Source organism: Oncorhynchus masou, chromosome 13 (genome assembly GCF_036934945.1).
Source record: "Oncorhynchus masou masou isolate Uvic2021 chromosome 13, UVic_Omas_1.1, whole genome shotgun sequence".
NCBI lineage: Eukaryota > Metazoa > Chordata > Actinopteri > Salmoniformes > Salmonidae > Oncorhynchus > Oncorhynchus masou.
In genome coordinates, this window is record NC_088224.1 from 74,815,124 (window position 1) to 74,836,171 (window position 21,048).

At 42.4% G+C, this 21,048-nt stretch overlaps 1 protein-coding gene across 7 annotated transcripts in view; it reads right to left on the minus strand.

The window, feature by feature from the left end:
• Positions 1 to 21,048, minus strand: part of LOC135553047 (unconventional myosin-XVIIIa-like) — a 161,086-nt gene that overhangs the window by 47,902 nt on the left and 92,136 nt on the right. For all 7 annotated transcript variants that reach the window (XM_064985114.1, XM_064985113.1, XM_064985111.1 and 4 more), the window contains 9 exons: positions 17,378 to 17,551; positions 17,151 to 17,241; positions 16,728 to 16,920; positions 14,869 to 14,955; positions 12,843 to 13,144; positions 12,539 to 12,725; positions 9,929 to 10,136; positions 9,653 to 9,762; positions 3,969 to 4,034 (listed from right to left, as the gene is read on the minus strand). In XM_064985114.1, coding sequence (XP_064841186.1) covers positions 3,969 to 4,034; positions 9,653 to 9,762; positions 9,929 to 10,136; positions 12,539 to 12,725; positions 12,843 to 13,144; positions 14,869 to 14,955; positions 16,728 to 16,920; positions 17,151 to 17,241; positions 17,378 to 17,551 — 1,418 coding nt within the window. The remainder of the gene's footprint in view (positions 1 to 3,968; positions 4,035 to 9,652; positions 9,763 to 9,928; positions 10,137 to 12,538; positions 12,726 to 12,842; positions 13,145 to 14,868; positions 14,956 to 16,727; positions 16,921 to 17,150; positions 17,242 to 17,377; positions 17,552 to 21,048) is intronic.

The following is a 21,048-nucleotide window of genomic DNA, read 5'->3' on the forward strand; positions in this document are numbered from 1 at the left end:
TTTTCCTGACACCCAAAAGTACTCGTTACATTATGAATGCTTAGCAGGACAGGAAAATTGTCTAATTTACACACTTGTCACGTGTGTTCCCTCTCTGGCCTCAAGGTCACCAGGCTGCTTGTTATGTCATCATCATTACGCGCACCTGCGTGTCAGACTCACCTGGACTCCATCACTTCCCTGATTACCTTCCCTATATACAGTGGCTTGCGAAAGTATTCACCCCCTTGGCATTTTTCCTATTTTGTTGCCTTACAACCTGGAATTAAAATAGATTTTTTTAGGGGGGGTGTATCATTTGATTTACACAACATGCCTACTGTACCACTTTGAAGATACAAAATATGTTTTATTTTGAAACAAACAAGAAATAACACAAAAAAACTGAAAACTACATACAGTAACTATTCACACCCCCAAAGTCAATACTTTGTAGAGTCACCCTTTGCAGCAATTACAGCTGCAAGTCTCTTGCGGTATGTCTCTATTCGCTCGGCACATCTAGACACTGGGATTTTTGCCCATTCTTCAATTTAAAACTGTTCCAGGTCCTTCAAGTTGGAAGGGTTCTGCTGGTGTACAGCAACCTTTAAGTTATACCAGATTCTCAATTGGATTGAGGTCTGGGCTTTGACTAGGCCATTCCAAGACATTTAAATGTTTCCCCTTAAACCACTTGAGTGTTGCTTTAGCAGCATGCTTAGGGTCATTGTCCTGCTGGAAGGTGAACCTCCATACCAGTCTCAAATCTATGGAAGACAAACAGGTTTCCCTCAATAATTTCCCTGTATTTAGCACCATCCCATCCATCATTCCTTCAATTCGGACCAGTTTCCCAGTCTCTGCTGATGAAAAACATCCCCACAGCATCAAATCAAATCAAATTTTATTTGTCACATACACATGGTTAGCAGATGTTAATGCGAGTGTAGCGAAATGCTTGTGCTTCTAGTTCCGACAATGCAGTAATAACCAACAAGTAATCTAACTAACAATTCCTAAACTACTGTCTTATACACAGTGTAAGGGGATAAAGAATATGTACATAAGGATATATGAATGAGTGATGGTACAGAGCAGCATAGGCAAGATACAGTAGATGGTATCGAGTACAGTATATACATATGAGATGAGTATGTAAACAAAGTGGCATAGTTAAAGTGGCTAGTGATACATGTATTACATAAGGATGCAGTCGATGATATAGAGTACAGTATATACGTATGCATATGAGATGAATAATGTAGGGTAAGTAACATTATATAAGGTAGCATTGTTTAAAGTGGCTAGTGATATATTTACATCATTTCCCATCAATTCCCATTATTAAAGTGGCTGGAGTTGAGTCAGTGTCAGTGTGTTGGCAGCAGCCACTCAATGTTAGTGGTGGCTGTTTAACAGTCTGATGGCCTTGAGATAGAAGCTGTTTTTCAGTCTCTCGGTCCCAGCTTTGATGCACCTGTACTGACCTCGCCTTCTGGATGATAGCGGGGTGAACAGGCAGTGGCTCGGGTGGTTGATGTCCTTGATGATCTTTATGGCCTTCCTGTAACATCGGGTGGTGTAGGTGTCCTGGAGGGCAGGTAGTTTGCCCCGGTGATGCGTTGTGCAGACCTCACTACCCTCTGGAGAGCCTTACGGTTGAGGGCGGAGCAGTTGCCGTACCAGGCGGTGATACAGCCCGCCAGGATGCTCTCGATTGTGCATCTGTAGAAGTTTGTGAGTGCTTTTGGTGACAAGCCAAATTTCTTCAGCCTCCTGAGGTTGAAGAGGCGCTGCGGCGCCTTCTTCACGATGCTGTCTGTGTGAGTGGACCAATTCAGTTTGTCTGTGATGTGTATGCCGAGGAACTTAAAACTTACTACCCTCTCCACTACTGTTCCATCGATGTGGATAGGGGGGTGTTCCCTCTGCTGTTTCCTGAAGTCCACAATCATCTCCTTAGTTTTGTTGACGTTGAGTGTGAGGTTATTTTCCTGACACCACACTCCGAGGGTCCTCACCTCCTCCCTGTAGGCCGTCTCGTCGTTGTTGGTAATCAAGCCTACCACTGTTGTGTCGTCCACAAACTTGATGATTGAGTTGGAGGCGTGCGTGGCCACGCAGTCGTGGGTGAACAGGGAGTACAGGAGAGGGCTCAGAACGCACCCTTGTGGGGCCCCAGTGTTGAGGAACAGCATTCTCACATAGGTATTCCTCTTGTCCAGATGGGTTAGGGCAGTGTGCAGTGTGGTTGAGATTGCATCGTCTGTGGACCTATTTGGGCGGTAAGCAAATTGGAGTGGGTCTAGGGTGTCATGATGCTGCCACCACCATGCTTCACTGTGGGGATGGTGTTCTCAGGGTGATGAGAGGTGTTGGGTTTTCACCAGACATAGCATTTTCCTTGATGGCCAAAAAGCTACATTTTAGTCTCATCGGACCAGAGCACCTTCTTCCATACATTTGGGGAGTCTCCCAAACACCAAATGGGTTTGCTTATATTTTTTTTAAGCAATGGCTTTTTTCTAGCCACTCTTCCATAAAGCCCAGCTCGGTGGAGTGTACGGCTTAATGTGGTCCTATGGACAGATACTCCAATCTCTACTGTGGAGCTTTGCAGTTCCTTCAGTGTTATCTTTGGTCTCTTTGTTGCCTCTCTGATTAATGCCCTTCTTGCCTGGTCCTTGAGTTTTGGTGGGTGGCCCTCTCTTGGCAGATTTGTTGTGGTTCCAAACTCTTAAAAAAATGTAATAATGGATTTAAATGGTGCTCCGTGGGATGTTCAAAGTTTCTGATATTTTTTTATAACCCTGATCTGTACTTCTCCACAACTTTGTCCCTGACCTGTTTGGAGAGCTCCTTGGTCTTCATGGTGCCGCTCGCTTGGTGGTGCCTCTTGCTTAGTGGTGTTGCATTCTGGGCACTTTCAGAACAGGTGTATATGTACTGAGATCATGTGACACTTAGAATGGACACAGGTGGACTTTATTTAATTAATTATGTGACTTCTGAAGGTAATTGGTTGCACCAGATCTTATTTAGGGGCTGCATAGCAAAGGGGTGAATACATATGCACGCACCAATTTTCCGTTTTTTAAAAGTTTTAATTTTTTGAAACAAGTATTTTTTTAAATTTCACTTCACCAATTTGGACTATTTTGTGTATGCCCATTACATTAAACCCATATAAAAATCTACTTAAGGTACAGGCTGTAATGCAATAAAATAGGAAAAATGCCAAGGGGGATGAATACTTTTCAAGGCACTGTATGTCACTCCCTTTGGTTCCTTCCCCAGGCGTAATTGATTCTGTTTCTGTGTCATGTCTGTGCGTTGTTTGTGTTTTCTTGTTTTGTATTATGTTACATTTATTTATTAAAACACTCACTTCCTGAACTTGCTTCCCAACTCTCAGAGCACTCGTTACAGCACCTATCAAGAGAACATCTGAACACAAATGCTTAGTTTGTAAATTGTGTCTGAGTGTTGATCTGTGCCCTTGGCGATCTGTAAATTTAAAAAGCAATAAAATTGTGTGGTCTGGTTTTCTTAATATAAGACATTTTTCAAATGATTTATACATTTGATACTTAAGTACATTTAAAAACAAATACTTTTTGACTTTTACTCAAGTAGTATTTTACTGGGTGACTTTCACTGTTACTGTTAGCTTTCTTTTAATCTTTACTTTTACTCAAGTATGAAAATTGGGTACTTCTTTTAATCACTGCTCCCAGGCAGAGATAGAACACCTTGGGCCTGATTTAGACTGTGCTAAGCCTTCACACGTGTTGACAGCGTCACTTACCATAACACTTTTCCGAGGCATTTATTAATGGTTTATACATAGTTCATTATTAGTTTACATATTCTCTCCTAATGTAAGTTCTCTTAAGTTTTGAGACATAGATAATGTGTGTTTTGAGATGCAGTGTCTGTCTGTGTGTGTCTGTGTGTGTGTGTGTGTGTGCACGTGTGTGACTTACCCTGCTCAGGCCCATGTGGTAACTGCTCTTCTCCAAGTCCAGAGACTCCAACAGCTCCTCCACAGCCTGAAACAAACAGATGGACAGACAGACAGATCAATGAAGAGAACAGACAAACAGACAGACAGTGCTTTGGTAAAGTCAGCTCCCCTCTGTCGTCGCCCCAAAGAACTGCACATAGCGTCATAACATCAGGCACGCTCCCCTAACATCAGCCTATCCAACAGGAGACTGCAGACCAAAACAACCAGTGAACAAAGCTACAGCTAAGGCACCAAGCAAGCTATCTGTAACCTCCCTGTCTCTGTTTTTACACTGCTGCTACTCGCGGTTTATTATCTATACATAGTCACTTTACCCCTACTTACATGTACAAATTACCTTGACTAACCTGTACCCCTGCATACTGACTTGGTACTGGTACCCCCTGTATATAGCCTTGTTATTGTTATTTTATTGTTACTTTTTTAACCTGTTACATCTATGGGGGCGCTATTTCATTATTGGATAAAAAAACGTGCCCGTTTTAAGCGCAACATTTTGTCACAAAAAGATGCTCGACTATGCATATAATTGTCAGCTTTGGAAAGAGGACACTGATGTTTCCAAAACTGCAAAGATATTGTCTGTGAGTGCCCCAGAACTGATGCTACAGGCGAAACCAAGATGAAACTTCAACCAGGAAATGAGCAGGATTTTTGAGGCTCTGTTTTTCATTGTCTCCTTATATGGCTGTGAATGCGCAAGGAATGAGCATGCCCGATCTATCGTTTCCCCAAGGTGTCTGCAGCATTGTGACGTATTTGTAGGCATATCATTGGAAGATTGACCATAAGAGACTACATTTGCCAGGTGTCCGCCCGGTGTCCTCCGTCGAAATTGGTGCGTCATCTTCAACTGCACGTCTTTTTCCAAGCGATGCACCGGAGAAAGTAGACTACCACGAACGATATATCAATGAAGAGATATGTGAAAAACACATTGAGGATTGATTCTAAACAGCGTTTGCCGTGTTTCAGTCGATATTATGGAGTTAATTTGGAAAACAGTTCGCCGTTTTGATGACTGAATTTTCGGGGTTTTTTGGTACCCAAACGCGATGTACAAAACGGAGCGATTTCTCCTACACAAAGAATCTTTCAGGAAAAACTGAACATTTGCTATTTAACTGAGAGTCTCCTCATTGAAATCATCCGAAGTTCTTCAAAGGTAAATGATTTTATTTGAATCCTTTTCTGGTTTTTGTGCAAATGTTGCCCGCTATATGCTACGCTAAATGCTACGCTGGCTATCAATACTCTTACACAAATGCTTGTTTTGCTATGGTTCAAAAGCATATTTTGAAAATCTGAGATGACAGTGTTGTTAAGAAAAGGCAAAGCTTGAGAGCAAGCACATTCATTTCATTTCATTTGCGATTTTCATAAATAGTTAACGTTACGTTATGCTAATGAGCTTGAGGCTATAACTGGATACAGGTTTTTTTCATAGCCAAACGTGAACAAAACGGAGCGATTTGTCCTACACAAATAATATTTTTTTGAAAAACTGAACATTTGCTATCTAACAGAGTCTCCTCATTGAAAACATCTGAAGTTCTTCAAAGGTAAATTATTTTATTTGAATGATTTTCTTGTTTTTGTGAAAATGTTGCTGGCTGAATTCTAGGCTTATAGCTATGCTAGCTATCAATACTCTTACTCTCTTTTCAAATGCTTGTTTAGCTATAGTTGAAAAGCATATTTTGAAAATCTGAGATGACAGTGTTGTTAACCTCTTGAAACTCTGAGGGCGCTATTTCATTTTTGGATGAAAAACGTTCCCGTTTTAAACAAGATATTTTGTCACAAAAAGATGCTCGACTATGCATATAATTGATAGCTTTGGAAAGAAAACACTCTGAATTTTCCAGAACTGCAAAGATATTGTCTGTGGGTGCCCTAGAACGGGAGCTACAGGCAAAACCAAGATGAAACGGCAACCAGGAAACCAGCAGGATTTTTGAGGCTCCGTTTTCCATTGTCTCCTTATATGGCTGTGAATGCGAGAGGAATGAGCCTGCCCTTTCTGTCGTTTCCCCAAGGTGTCTGCAGCATTGTGACGTATTTGTAGGCATATCATTGGAAGATTGACCATAAGAGACTACATTTTCCAGGTGTCCGCCCGGTGTCCTCCGTCGAAATTGGTGCGTCTTTTTCAGCTGCTGGTATTTTTCCATGCGATTCTGAGGGGAAAGCAGGCTTCCACGAACTGCATATCAATGAAGAGATATGTGAAAAAACACCTTGAGGATTGATTCTAAACAACGTTTGCCATGTTTCGGTCGATATTATGGAGTTAATTCTGAAAAAGTTTGACGTTTTGGTGACTGAATTTTCGGTTCGTTTCGGTAGCCAAATGTGATGTACAAAACGGAGCGATTTCTCCTACACAAAGATTCTTTCAGGAAAAACTGAACATTTGCTGTGTAACTGAGAGTCTCCTCATTGAAAACATCCGGAGCTTTTCAAAGGTAAATGATTTTATATATTTGGTTATCTGGTTTTTGTGAAAATGTTGCGTGCTAAATGCTACTCAAAATGCTAAGCTAGCTTAGCATACTCTTACACAAATTAGTGATTTGCTATGGTTCAAAAGCATATTTTGAAAATCTGAGATGACAGTGTTGTTAAGAAAGGGCTAAGCTTGAGAGCAGGCACATTATTTTCATTTTATTTGCGATTTTCAGAAATCGTTAACTTGCATTATGCTAATGAGCCTGAGGCTTTATTCACGATCCCGGATCCGGGATATGGAGTATCAAGAGATTTTAACAAAAGTCTAAGCTTGAGAGCAAATATATTCATTTCAATTCATTTGCGATTTTCATGAATAGTTAACGTTGCATTAAGCTAATGAGCTTGAGGCTATAAATAGGATCCCGGATCCGGGATTGCTCGACGCAAGAAGTTAAATCAATTATTTACTTTAGTTTATTTAGTAAATATTTTCTTAATTCTATTTTCTTAACTGCATTGTTGGTTAAGGGCTAGTAAGTAAGCATTTCATGGTAAGATCTACACCTGTTGTATATAGGCGAATGTGACAAATAAAATGTGATTTGATTCAGGTCACTACTGTGACAGAAGTCTAAATATGGACTGTGTACTGTATCTAAATCAGTCTCTGGAGAGGCGGAGGGTCTTTAACGTTTGAGTACAAAGTTAAGTTGGAAGACAGCTGTAGCCTCGAGAGAGGGAGTTGAACTGAATTAGCTGTTTTAAAGTAACTGTCCAGTGTTTCCAGAAATCAATGAAATATGACCTAGAATGAACTATAATGAGTGAAATAGTTTCTTCCAAAAAATTGTAATAAAGTATGTTAAAAAGCAGTTTTTCTGTGTTCTCCTCCTAACAACAGAATGATGTGGGTGTATACTGGTCATTAAAAGTATTCATATGAGTAGCCCACTGATTGGCCAGCTTATCCTCATCAGGAGAATGACATCCTCTCAGAGGAAATGGCAACCATTTGTTAAACAGCCTGTATGAGGCGTTTTTTTAAAGTACAGTGCCTTGCGAAAGTATTCGGCCCCCTTGAACTTTGAGACCTTTTGCCACATTTCAGGCTTCAAACACATTGTTGGAAGACAAATCTCCGTCCCAGTCTCAGGTCTTTTGCAGACTCCATCAGGTTTTCTTCCAGAATGGTCCTGTATTTGGCTCCATCCATCTTCCCATCAATTTTAACCATCTTCCCTGTCCTGCTGAAGAAAAGCAGGCCCAAACCATGATGCTGCCACCACCATGTTTGACAGTGGGGATGGTGTGTTCAGGGTGATGAGCTGTGTTGCTTTTACGCCAAACATAACGTTTGGAATTGTTGCCAAAAAGTTCAATTTTGGTTTCATCTGACCAGAGCACCTTCTTCCACATGTTTGGTGTGTCTCCCAGGTGGCTTGTGGCAAACTTTAAACAACACTTTTTATGGATATCTTTAAGAAATGGCTTTCTTCTTGCCACTCTTCCATAAAGGCCAGATTTGTGCAATATACGACTGATTGTTGTCCTATGGACAGAGTCTCCCACCTCAGCTGTAGATCTCTGCAGTTCATCCAGAGTGATCATGGGCCTCTTGGCTGCATCTCTGATCAGTCTTCTCCTTGTATGAGCTGAAAGTTTAGAGGGACGGCCAGGTCTTGGTAGATTTGCAGTGGTCTGATACTCCTTCCATTTCAATATTATCGCTTGCACAGTGCTCCTTGGGATGTTTAAAGCTTAGGAAATCTTTTTGTATCCAAATCCGGCTTTAAACTTCTTCACAACAGTATCTTGGACCTGCCTGGTGTGTTCCTTGTTCTTCATGATGCTCTCTGCGCTTTTAACGGACCTCTGAGACTATCACAGTGCAGGTGCATTTATACGGAGACTTGATTACACACAGGTGGATTGTATTTATCATCATTAGTCATTTAGGTCAACATTGGATCATTCAGAGATCCTCACGGAACTTCTGGAGAGAGTTTGCTGCACTGAAAGTAAAGGGGCTGAATAATTTTGCACGCCCAAATGTTCTGTTTTTGATTTGTTAAAAAAGTTTGAAATATCCAATAAATATCGTTCCACTTCATGATTGTGTCCCACTTGTTGTTGATTCTTCACAAAAAAATACAGTTTTATATATTTATGTTTGAAGCCTGAAATGTGGCAAAAGGTCGCAAAGTTCAAGGGGGCCGAATACTTTCGCAAGGCACTGTATTTGTTTTATTTATGGTTTGGCCACAAATACGATTATAGGATGAGTCAACCACATTATTTGGGTTTGAGCTAAAAGAATACTAACTTTTAAAAGTGGACAGTTACTTAAAGGACTTTTGACAAAGATGATCTCAGCAAGAGTACTGGGTCTGGTAGGTAAACAGACTCAGTGGAGGATGAAGTCACTACAGCCACAGTAACACAGCAACAGTAAAACAGCTACAGTAACACAGCCATACAACCCAAACTAAGAGGAAGTGACAGACAGACTTCCAACTCTGAGAAAGGGTGCTTTGTTTGAGTTCTCTATAACACCCTCTCTCCCTCTTGGTTTGTCTATCCTCAGAGAATGAATTACCTTTTTGTCCATTCATTATTTCAGAGCAGGCTATTCTTCCTTTGCACGTCTCCAAGGAGTCTGATTTCCTCTTTAACTCTTCCATAGCTCACTGTATGTTTTAGCTGTGACAGTGGACCTCTTTAACGGCCCTACTTCAAAAACCCAACCTCCTTACACAACAATGAAAATAACACAGTTCAGCCAAGATACTGTCTATTCCATTTCTTCAATTCCAGCTACATTGGTTAATAATTAACATATTTCTACATCAGATTTATTTTTGCTAGACTTTTAACTTTTAACCACACATCTGAGTAGGTAGGGTAGGTTAATAGCTTTTTAACTATTACACTATTACACTATACACTTGGTACTGAAGACAGAGAGAGCGGAAGAAGAGATGAAGGGGAGGACAGAGTTAAGAGAGAGCGAGAGAGCTCTCTGTGCTGCACGTAAATAATCAGTACACCAGCCATATGCTGCCAACCAGTGTAATCATAATTAATTACACACAAGAGCAGATCTAGGAGGGGGGAGGGAGGGAGAAGAGAGGGAGGCTTTTATATTATCACTCGTTTACGAGGTGGAGGGAACGTCTCGACACTCACCCGCTTCTCGTCTGTGACAATGTAGTGGCGCCCGTGCTTTTTGGTCAGGTGGGGTGCCAACACATCGAATCGGCGACGGAATTCAGAGAACACCATGTGATCAGGGTAACCTTTTTGGAAAAGACAGCACAAGGTCAACATTTATTTAATAATTTTGATTAATTATACAATTCAATAAGAAGAATTAAGGGGGAAAATGTCCCTCCCATGACTCAGCTTGACTTGTGTGGTGTCCCTCCTATGACTCAGCTTGACTTTTGTGGTGTCCAGTCTTACCTTGCCTGTAGATGCGCAGCGCGTCAATAAGCTTCGATCCACGGAGCTGAGCCCTCAGAAGGCCCACATCCAGCTGCATGAGGCCTGAGTCGCAGCTTTCTCCGTGGGCCACGCGCGGCTCCCCACCCACCCCCACCGCATCTGCCTTGGGCAGTAGGCAGTGGACAAAGTGAACTCTGGACCTGCGTACTGTGTCCAGCAGAGCATCCTGGAGAAACGAGGACAGGGAGTTCAGGCATTTCCACTCACACACAAGCATAAAAACAAAGACTTAAGTTTGTGCACATTTGTATGTATAAATATAAATGTTTATATACAGTGGCTTGCGAAAGTATTCACCCCCTTGGCATTTTTCCTTACAACCTGGAATTAAACTGGATTTTGGAGGGGTTTGTATTAATTGATTTATACAACATGCCTACCACTTTTAAGATGCAAAATATTTTTTGTGTGTAACAAACAAGAAATAAGACAAACAGAACTTGAGCATGCATAACTATTCACCCCCGCAAAGTCAATACTTTGTAGAGCTACCATTTGCAGCAATTACAGCTGCAAGTCTCTTGGGTTATGTCTCTATAAGCTTGGCACATCTAACCACTGGGGCAAAACTGCTTCAGCTCCTTCAAGTTGGATGGGTTCCCCTGGTGTACAGCAATCTTTAAGTCATATCACAGATTCTCAATTGGATTGAGGTCTGGGCTTTGACTAGGCCATTCCAAGACATTTAAATGTTTCCCCTTAAACCACTCAAGTGTTGCTTTAGCAGTATGCTTAGAGTCATTGTCCTGCTGGAAGGTGAACCTCCATAACAGTCTCAAATCTCTTGAAGACTGAAACAGGTTTCCCTCAAGAATTTCCCTGTATTTAGAACCATCATTCCTTCAAATCTGACCAGTTTCCCAGTCCCTGCTGATGAAAAACATCCCCACTGCATGACACTGCCACCACCATGCTTCACTGTGGGGATGGTGTTCTTAGGGTGATGAGAGGTGCTGGGTTTGCGGCAGATATAGTGTTTTCCTTGATGGTCAAAAAGCTTAATTCTAGTCTCATCTGACCAGAGTACCTTCTTTCATATGTTTTCGGTGAGTCTCCCACATGCCTTTTGGCAAACACTAAATGTGTTTGCTTATTTTTTTCTCAAGCAATGTATTTCTTTTGGTCACTCTTCTGTAAAGCCCAGCTCTGTGGAGTGTATGGCTTAAAGTGGTCCTATGGACAGATACTCCAATCTCCGTGATGGAGCTTTGCAACTCCTTCAGGGTTATCTTTGGTCTCTCTGATTAATGCCCTCCTTGCCTGGTCTGTGAGTTTTGGTGGGCGGCCCTGTCTTGGCAGGTTTGTTGTGGTGCCATATTCTTTCCATTTTTTAATAATGGATTTAATGGTGCTCCGTGGGATGTTCAAAGTTTCAGATATTTTTTTATAACCCACCCTGATCTGTACTTCTTCACAACTTTGTCCCTGACCTGTTTGGAGAGCTCCTTGGTATTCAGGGTGCCACTTGCTTGGTGGTGCCACTTGCTTAGTGGTGTTACAGACTCTTGGGCCTTTCATGTGACAGATCACGTGACACTTAAATAAAGTCCACCTGTGCGCAATCTAACTAATTATGTGACTTCTGAAGGTAATTGGTTGCATCAGATATATTTAGGGGTATCATAGCAAAGGGGGTGAATAAATGTAAATGCACCACTTTTCCATTTTAATGTTTTTAGGTTGTAATGCAACAAAATAGGAAAAACACCAAGGGGGATGAATACCTTTGAAAAGCACTGTACAATCAGTCCATATATAGTTGGACAATGACCAAGTTATTATTATTTTAGCTGTCTACCATAGCATATTGGAATTGGAATTAAATAATGAATATGAGCTGAAATCAGCTTTAATTTGAGGGTATTTACATCCAAATTGGGTGAATGGTGTAGGAATTACAGCACTATTTAAATGTGGTCCCCCTTTTTAAGGGACCAAAAGTAATTGGACAATTGGCTGCTCAGCTGTTCCATGGCCAGGTGTGTGTTATCGGGGCGGCAGAGAAGCCTAGTGGTTAGCGCGTTGGACTAGTAACCGGAAGGTTGTGAGTTCAAACCCCTGAGCTGACAAGGTACATATCTGTCGTTCTGCCCCTGAACAGGCAGTTAACCCACTGTTCCCAGGCCATCATTGAAAATTTGAATTTGTTCTTACCTGGTTAAATAAAGGTAAAATAAAAATAAATAAATAAAAATTCCCTCATCTGTTCATTTGCAGATAAAAGGTCTTGAGTTGATTTTTGGCATTTGCATTTGTTGCTGTTAACACTCAATATGAAACCCAAAGAGCTGTCACTGCCCTTAAAATTGGGGGGACCACATACAGAAAGTGCTGTAATTCCTACACCTTTCACCCGATTTGGATGTACATACCCTCAAATTAAAGCTGAAAGGATGCACTTTCAGCTCAGCTCATGATAATAACTCAATGTCCAAATATTTTTGGACCTGACTGTAGTTATATTTGTATAACGCTTAATTGTCACACAAAGATCCTAAGAGAAACTCGGACTTAAACCCTCTCAAAGAGGTAGGAAGGAACATTGAGAAAAGACTCCGCTCCACTCACCACTTGCAGTTTGATCTGGATGCAGAGGCTCTTCTTCTTTACGGCAGCCATGCCGGTTGTGAAGGTCTTCCTCATGCTCGTGGCTCTGCGGAGGGCCAGCTGAGATCCCCCCTCCAACCCTGCGATAGAGCCAGACAGCACTGTGGGCCCTCCACTACGACTAGAGAACAGACTGCTGATGTTCTTCCTGTTAGAGAGAGAGACAGACAGACAGAGAAAGAGCGAGAGACAGAGACAAAGAGGTAAGTATATTTTCTTTTAAAAAGTGCTACTATGGAGAACAATCAGTGAATTAAATGTGTACTTCTGTGAGTCCTGCAGCAGAGTGGCAGCATTCTGGGAGGCGGGGTTCTGCTTGGCGTGGCTCAGCCAACCCTGAGCATCGTACTCCACCCAGTCTGTCCCGTGGCTGTGGCCCAACAGGAAGTGATGCGGCTTGTCGCTCTTCAGGAGCAGGGCGTGTCCTTTGTTGTCCCCCTGGTCAGGGCCGTAGTAACTGAAGAGTCTCTCCAGCAGAGTGTCCTCAGAGCCCCCTGGCTGCACAGCCTCCTCCTCCATCAGCCACAGCAGACCTCGAGCCTCATCTGTCCTCGCCAGGGTGCGCACCTGGGAGCCCCACAGGAACACACACACACAGGTTAGAGAGGTGGGGAGTCTAACACAAACGCAAGTGAGTCTTGAGTCTAACACAAACGCAAGTGAAGCAGCTAGGCAGAAAGCTTAGGGCAACAACTCAGTCCAACATGTAGGTGCAGCATTCACAATAACCTCAGACACTCACATTAGACCACCACAGCACAGAGATGCTCACCCATCTCCACTCCACCAGTCATCCACGGCTCCTGTCATCCATCCAATCATGACATTGTTAACTCCATACACACCAACACTCTCCAAAACCAATAAAGCAACCTAGTGTCTCCTATTTTTGTACTCATGGTTTAAATGTCCCAACACGGCCTTTATCCCTGGCCCAGTGTTGTCATAACATTACACCTGCTTAGCTGTGACACTTGTAGAAACTTCTAATTATGCACCAGCAGTGTTCAAATGGCCTAAAATGATTCAACATCTCTGTTGTACATTTCTGTAACAAAACAAGTCATTTTGTAAAGGCAATCATAACATTTGGTAAATAAGAATCTATAAGAGAGATGAGTCTTTGCCAATGGCTTCCTCATTATAGAGCTGGTACTCAAATCCACTCCTGGGCAGTGGAGCATTTAGAAACCTTGCTCTCTGACAGTCCACTTTGATAATGAACGGTGTTATTAGTCTATGTGAGAGTGTAGACTCTTTGGTGGACTCATTACATCTCTCTGTGGATGAAGGGAGGTGCAGGCAGGGCTACTTCACAAGCAACTGAAACTATTGCCTTTTTTTTGCCAATTTAATTATTCAACTGCTAGAAGCACTGCAGATATGTTGTACTGTGTTGGTAGCAGTCAACTAATTAACTGCAAAGTCAAGTAAATCTCAGATCCTTTTCAGAGAGAGATGAGAGATCAGAACCTCTTATTCAGAATGATCCTATGCCTTTACAGTATTTGACACTGCAGGCTGGAGGTGGATATAACTTGGAATCGAATATTGCATTTTGTCAGGCGCTCTTCATCTAGATCTATAGCTCTGTTGATCTTTTCTTGATGTAATTTTTGGGGAGTTTGAGCTGGTTTCCAATAAGTCTGCCGCTGTTTCAATGCTGTTTGTTTGCTTGTCTGACTTATAGCCGTGTTTGGCCCTGTGTGCACTCACTCATTCATACACACGCACGCAAACCCGCACACAAACTAACACAAAACAGTTATTTACTTTTGTCTCAACTTTCGATCAATTCCTGTGTGACCCCATCCTCATTCACTGTTGATCTAATTATGGTAAACGTCACTTTCGCGGGCCAATACACATCAATGCAACACATTCCTGTTAAGAGTGCGTGGCATGCAGAGTCGTCTCATAAATAAACTGAATTAGAAGCCAACCCTGTCTAAAAAAGGCTCTCAACTCAACGAGGGGGAAAGGAATCAAACTTGACTGTAATTAATGAATTTGATGATGTGAGATTAATTATAAAAAATAAATTGGTAGGATAAAAAGAAATAAAAACAAAAGAACAAACAAACAAAAACCAAGTTAATTGGATGGAGGTAATAATCCTGACATGGTTTATACACAGTCAAAAAGTTCTAGACTCAATTTGAATTAGGGGAGCAAAGAAGGGTAAGTGTAAGAGTAAGTAAGACTGTGTTTAACCCCACGTAACGCTCATAGCATGATGAAATCCAAGATAAAGTCCACAAGCAAAAGGGGCACAGAGAGATTTTCCTTACCAGCGCTTGAGTAGATGCTTGGTCTATAGCTGCTACAGACATTGAGGTACTGGACTCTATGTCATCTAATGCAAGCTCTATGTTTTCCTAGATGGGAACAGAGGGGTTGGTTAGGTGTGATTGGAGTCAGTGATTTTCAGATCCGCTTATGTAAGAGTCTATAGAATTACACATTCTGACAACAATGACATTACAATCAGAAAAGCTAAATCAGACGTCCTATGTTGTTTTCACACTAAAACAATACAGGGTAGGTAGGCAATATTTTCACCTCCGGATGAAAAGCGTGCCCAAATTAAACTGCTTGCTACTCAGGCCCATAAACTAGGATATGCATATAATTAGATTGGGATAGAAAACACTCTAAAGTTTCCAAAATTGTTAAAATAACGTCTGTGAGTATAACAGAACTGATATGGCAGGCAAAAACCTGAGGAAAATCCAACCAGGAAGTACTATTATTTTGAAAGGCTGTTCTTCCATTGAAAGCCTATCCACCATACAAAGACTTAGGACCCAGTTCACAATCTCTATGGCTTTCGCTACATGTGGCCAGTCTTTAGGCATTGTTTCAGGCTTTTACTCTGAAAAATGAGGGAGATACACCCCTTTCAATGAGTGGACAGTGGAAATTTCCAGACATGAGCCAAGCGCGTGATCGGGAGAGCGCCTTTCTTGTTTCTCCTTTTCTATTGACAAAGCTTTTGTCCGGTTGTAATATTATTGATTATTTATGACAAAATCAACCTGAGGATTGATTTTAAACATCGTTTGACATGTTTCTACGAACTTTTATTGTACTTTTTAAAAACTTTTCTTCTGGATGTTGTGAGCATGCATTGTGTCTTTGGATTAATGATCTAAACACACCAACAAAACTGAGGTTTTTGGACATAAAGAGGGACATTATCGAACAAAACTAACATTTATTGTCAAACATGGAGACCTGGGAATGCCACCAGATGAAGATCATCAAAGGTAAGTGATTCATTTTAACGCTATTTCTGACTTTTGTGACACCTCTCCTTGGTTGGAAAATGGCTGTATGGTTTTCTGTGGCTAGGCGCTGACCTAACATAATCGCATGGTGTGCTTTTGCCGTAAAGCCTTTTTGAAATCTGACACAGCAGCTGGATTAACAAGACGTTTATCTTTAATCCTATGTATACAACTTGTTTTTTTCATCAATGTTTATGATGAGTATTTCAGTAATTTGATGTGGCTCTCTGAAATTTCACCGGATGTTTACTTGAGACAATTATTACTGTACATAATGTGCCAATTTCAACTGAGGTTTTTGGACATAGAGATGAACTTTATCGAACAAAACACACATTTATTGTGTAACATGAAGTCCTGTGAGTGCCATCTGATGAAGATCATCAAAGGTTAGTGATTAATTGAATCGCTATTTCTGACTTTTGTGAGCCCTCTCCTTGGCTGGAAAATGGCTGTATGGTTTTCTGTGACTAGGCCCTGACCTAACATAATTGTTTGGTGTGCTTTCGCCATAAAGCCTTTTTGAAATTGGACACTGTGGTTGGATTTACACGAAGTTTATCGTTAAATGGGGTATAATAATTGTATGTTTGAGGAATTTTAATTATGGGATTTCTGTTGTTTTGAATTTGGCTCCCTGCAATTTCACTTGCTGTTGTCGAGGTGGGACGCTACCGTCCCACTGGTGCCAGACAGGTTAATGACATTTATGATTTTCTTTCTAGACAGACATCTCTTTAGGGAAGTTTGAAAAAAGAGGGAGAGGTTTGGAGAGTTTAAATCATTGTTAGTAAGAATACTTCTACTATGTAATGGTGAAGGTATTTGTCAGTGTTGTATATCTCTGTATATCTCTGCACCTCCTTATATCTCTCCAGCTCCTGTACAAAGGTGCGTTCGTGGAACAGAGTCTGCAGGCGCTCCTGGGCGTAGTTGTGGCACAGCTCCTCGAAGGTGGCACCACGCTGCCGCTTGGCCATGCGAGGGTTCTGGAAACCCGGTGTGTCCACGATGAGCAGAGAGCACAGTGAGTGCTGACTGGACTTCAGAGCTCTGACACACGATACAAAGGATCAGACATGCACGCACGCACGCAGACAGACAGACATGGGTTAGAGCAAAACGTACAAATGCAGAGAGCGAAAGGGAGGACTGAAAGAGAGAGGGAGGACTGAAAGAGAGAGGGAGTACTGAAAGACAGGGGGAGTGAGAAAAAACAGAGATAAATAATGGTAAAGTAAGAAATATGAGAAAGAGGAAAACAGATAGATGAGCTGACAGACCTGTTGACAAGGGAGATAACGAGGGTGAAGAGCTCCGAGTACAGGCCTGAAGCCATGGCCTCCAAACAATCCAGGGCTGTGATCTTAGAGCCTGAGCGAGAGAGAGCGAGAGAGAGAAAAGGAGTTATGAGTTAAAAAGCACATCCATAGCCTTTAGTTTCTCATTGTATTCTATTTAGTTCATTCTACTTCATATTGGAGACTGGTAGTCTCTGAAGGTCCCTTACCTGAGCTGTCTCCTGCGCCGACCTCGTCGGGCCCCCCACGGAAGGAGGTGGACCTCTGCATGGGCCCCTTGGCCTGGTGCTTAAAGATGGAAGAGGAGAGCTCCTCCAGGGTGCAGCCCAGCAGGTAGGCTGCCTTCTGGGCCCACTCATGACGGGCAAACTGCTTACGGCCAGCTGGGGACCAGGGACAGAAGTTTCAGAACTTTCAACTGCAAAAGCTTGTGCCCAACCCAGCCTTTGAGGAAAAATAATATTTGCACCCCTAATAACAGGCTATTAGAATTAACTCAATGATCTCTTCCATACTGTAGCTCAATGATAAACACATTGCTTTTATGGCTAAGTTGGAGCATTGTGTTTTCTATCATAGCTTTTATGGCTAAGTTGGAGCATTGTATTTTCTATCACAATAAAGGTACATTAATAAACGCTAAAAAACAACTCCATGTCTGCAGTAAAAATGCTTTATTTTTACACCATAAGCCCTCGCGCTAGCCACTTTCCCTTGGGGAAATCCCCGTCAAAACCAGATGCATAACACTAACATTGCCTCCTCAGCCTTCGATTTAGCTTGAGGGAGCAAGTTAAGAACTTTGATCACTTGTGAGGTTGATATGACCCACAATTCAATCCAAACTGTAGTCACGTGTCATACTCCGGTGGCCATGAAGTATCACATTTAATCAACACAGCTGCATTTTCGGCATTTCATTCAATATTGTGATGCTAGCTTGCTAAAAAATATATAAACATTACCAGTCAAAGGTTTGGACACACCTACTCATTCAAGGGATTTTCTTTATTTTTAACATTTTCTACATCAAAACTATGAAATAACAAATGGAATCATGTAGTGACCAAAAAAGTGTTTTATATTTGAAATTCTTCAAAGTAGCCACCCTTTGCCTTGATGACAGCTTTGCACACTCTTGGCATTCTCTCAACCAGCTTCACCTCGAATGCTTTCCAAACAGTCTTGAAGTAGTTTCCACATATGCTGTGCACTTGTTGACTGCTTTTCCTTCACTCTGAGGACCAACTCATCCCAAACCATCTCAATTGGGTTGAGGTCGGGTGATTGTGGAGGCAAGTCATCTGATGCAGCACTCAATCACTCTCCTTCTTGGTCATATAGCCCTTACACAGCCTGGAGGTGTGTTGGGTCATTGTCCTATTGAACAACAAAAGACAGTCCCACTAAGCACAAACCAGATGGGATGGCATATCGCTGCAGAATGCTGTGGTAGCCATGCTGGTTAAGTGTGCCTTGAAATCTAAATAAATCACAGACAGAGTCACCAGCAAAGCACCCCCACACCATCACACCTTCTCCTCCATGCTTCAGGGTGGGAACCACACATGCAGATATCATCCGTTCACCAACTCAAAGACACGGCGGTTGGAACAATAAATCTCAAATTTAGACTCAATTTTCACTGGTCTAATGTCCATTGCTCGTGTTTCTTGGCACAAGCAAGACTCTTCTTATTATTAGTGTCCTTTAGTAGTGGTTTCTTTGCATCAATTCGACCATGAAGGCCTGATTCACGCAGTCTCCTCTGAACAGTTGATGTTGAGATTAGATGTCGACCGATTAATCGTAATGGCCGATTAATTAGGGACGATTTCAGGTTTTCATAACAATCGGTAATCAGCATTTCTGGACACCGATTGTGGCCGATTACATTGCACTCCACGAGGAGCTGCATGGCAGGCTGACTACCTGTTACACGAGTGCAGCAAGAAGCCAAGGTAAGTTGCTAGCTAGCATTAAACTTATCTTATAAAAATAATCTATCGTAATTAACATAATCACTAGTTAACTACACATGGTTGATGATATTACTAGTTTATATAGCTTGTCCTGCGTTGCATTTAATTGACGCGGTGCCTGTTAATTTATTATTGAATCACAGCCTACTTCACCAAAAGGGTGATGATTTAACAAGTGCATTCGCAAAAAAAGCAGAGTCGTTGCACCGAAGCGGATCCTGTGTTCTGCCTTTCAACCAGGACAACGGAATGGATCTCAGCCGGCGACCCAAAAAAACGACTTCGTAAAAGAGGGAAACGAGGCGGTCTTCTGGTCAGACTACGTAGACGGGCACATCGTGCCCCACTTCCTAGCATTCTTCTCGCCAATGTCCAGTCTCTTGACAACAAGGTTGATGAAATCCGAGCAAGGGTAGCATTCCAGAGGGACATCAGAGACTGTAACGTTCTTTGCTTCACGGAAACATGGCTCACTGGAGAGACGCTCTCGGTGGCGGTGCAGCCAGCGGGTTTCTCCACGCATCGCGCCGACAGAAACAAACACCTTGGTAAAAAGAGGGGCGGGGGCGTATGCCTTATGGCTAACGAGACGTGGTGTGATCACAGAAACATACAGGAACTCAAATCCTTCTGTTCACCTGATTTAGAATTCCTCACAATCAAATGTAGACCGCATTATCTACCAAGAGAATTCTCTTCGATTACAATCACAGCCGTATATATTCCCCCCAAGCAGACACATCGATGGCTCTGAACGAACTTTATTTGACTCTTTGCAAACTGGAATCCATACATCCTGAGGCTGCATTCATTTTAGCTGGGGATTTTAACAAGGCTAATCTGAAAACAAGACTATCTAAAATGTATCAGCATATCGATTGCGCCACCAGGGCTGGCAAAACCTTGGATCACTGTTATTCTAACTTCCGCGACGCATATAAGGCCCTGCCCCGCCCCACTTTCGGAAAAGCTGACCACGACTCCATTTTGCTGATCCCTGCCTACAGACAGAAACTGAAACAAGAAGCTCCCACGCTGAGGTCTGTCCAACGCTGGTCCGACCAAGCTGATTCCACACTCCAAGATTGCTTCCATCACGTGGACTGGGACATGTTTCGTATTGCGTCAGGCAACAACATTGACGAATACGCTGATTCGGTGTGCGAGGTCATTAGAACGTGCGTTGAAGATGTCGTTCCCATAGCAACAATTAAAAGATTCCCTAACCAGAAACTGTGGATTGATGGCAGCATTCGCGTGAAACTGAAAGCGCAAACCACTGCTTTTAATCAGGGCAAGGTGACTGGTAATATGACCGAATACAAACAGTGCAGCTATTCCCTCCGTAAGGCAATCAAACAAGCTAAGCGTCAGTATAGAGACAAAGTAGAATCTCAATTCAGCGGCTCAGACACAAGAGGTATGTGGCAGGGTCTACAGTCAATCACGGACTATAAGAAGAAACCCAGCTCAGTCACGGACCAGGATGTCTTGCTCCCAGGCAGACTAAATAACTTTTTTGCCCGCTTTGAGGACAACACAGTGCCACTGGCACGGCCTGCAACGGAAACATGCGGTCTCTCCTTCACTGCAGCCGAGGTGAGTAAAACATTTAAACGTGTTAACCCTCGCAAGGCTGCAGGCCCAGACGGCATCCCCAGCCGCGCCCTCAGGGCATGCGCAGACCAGCAGGCTGGTGTGTTTACGGACATATTCAATCAATCCCTATACCTGTCTGCTGTTCCCACATGCTTCAAGAGGGCCACCATTGTTCCTGTTCCCAAGAAAGCTAAGGTAACTGAGCTAAACGACTACCGCCCCGTAGCACTCACTTCCGTCGTCATGAAGTGCTTTGAGAGACTAGTCAAGGACCATATCAACTCCACTCTACCTGACAC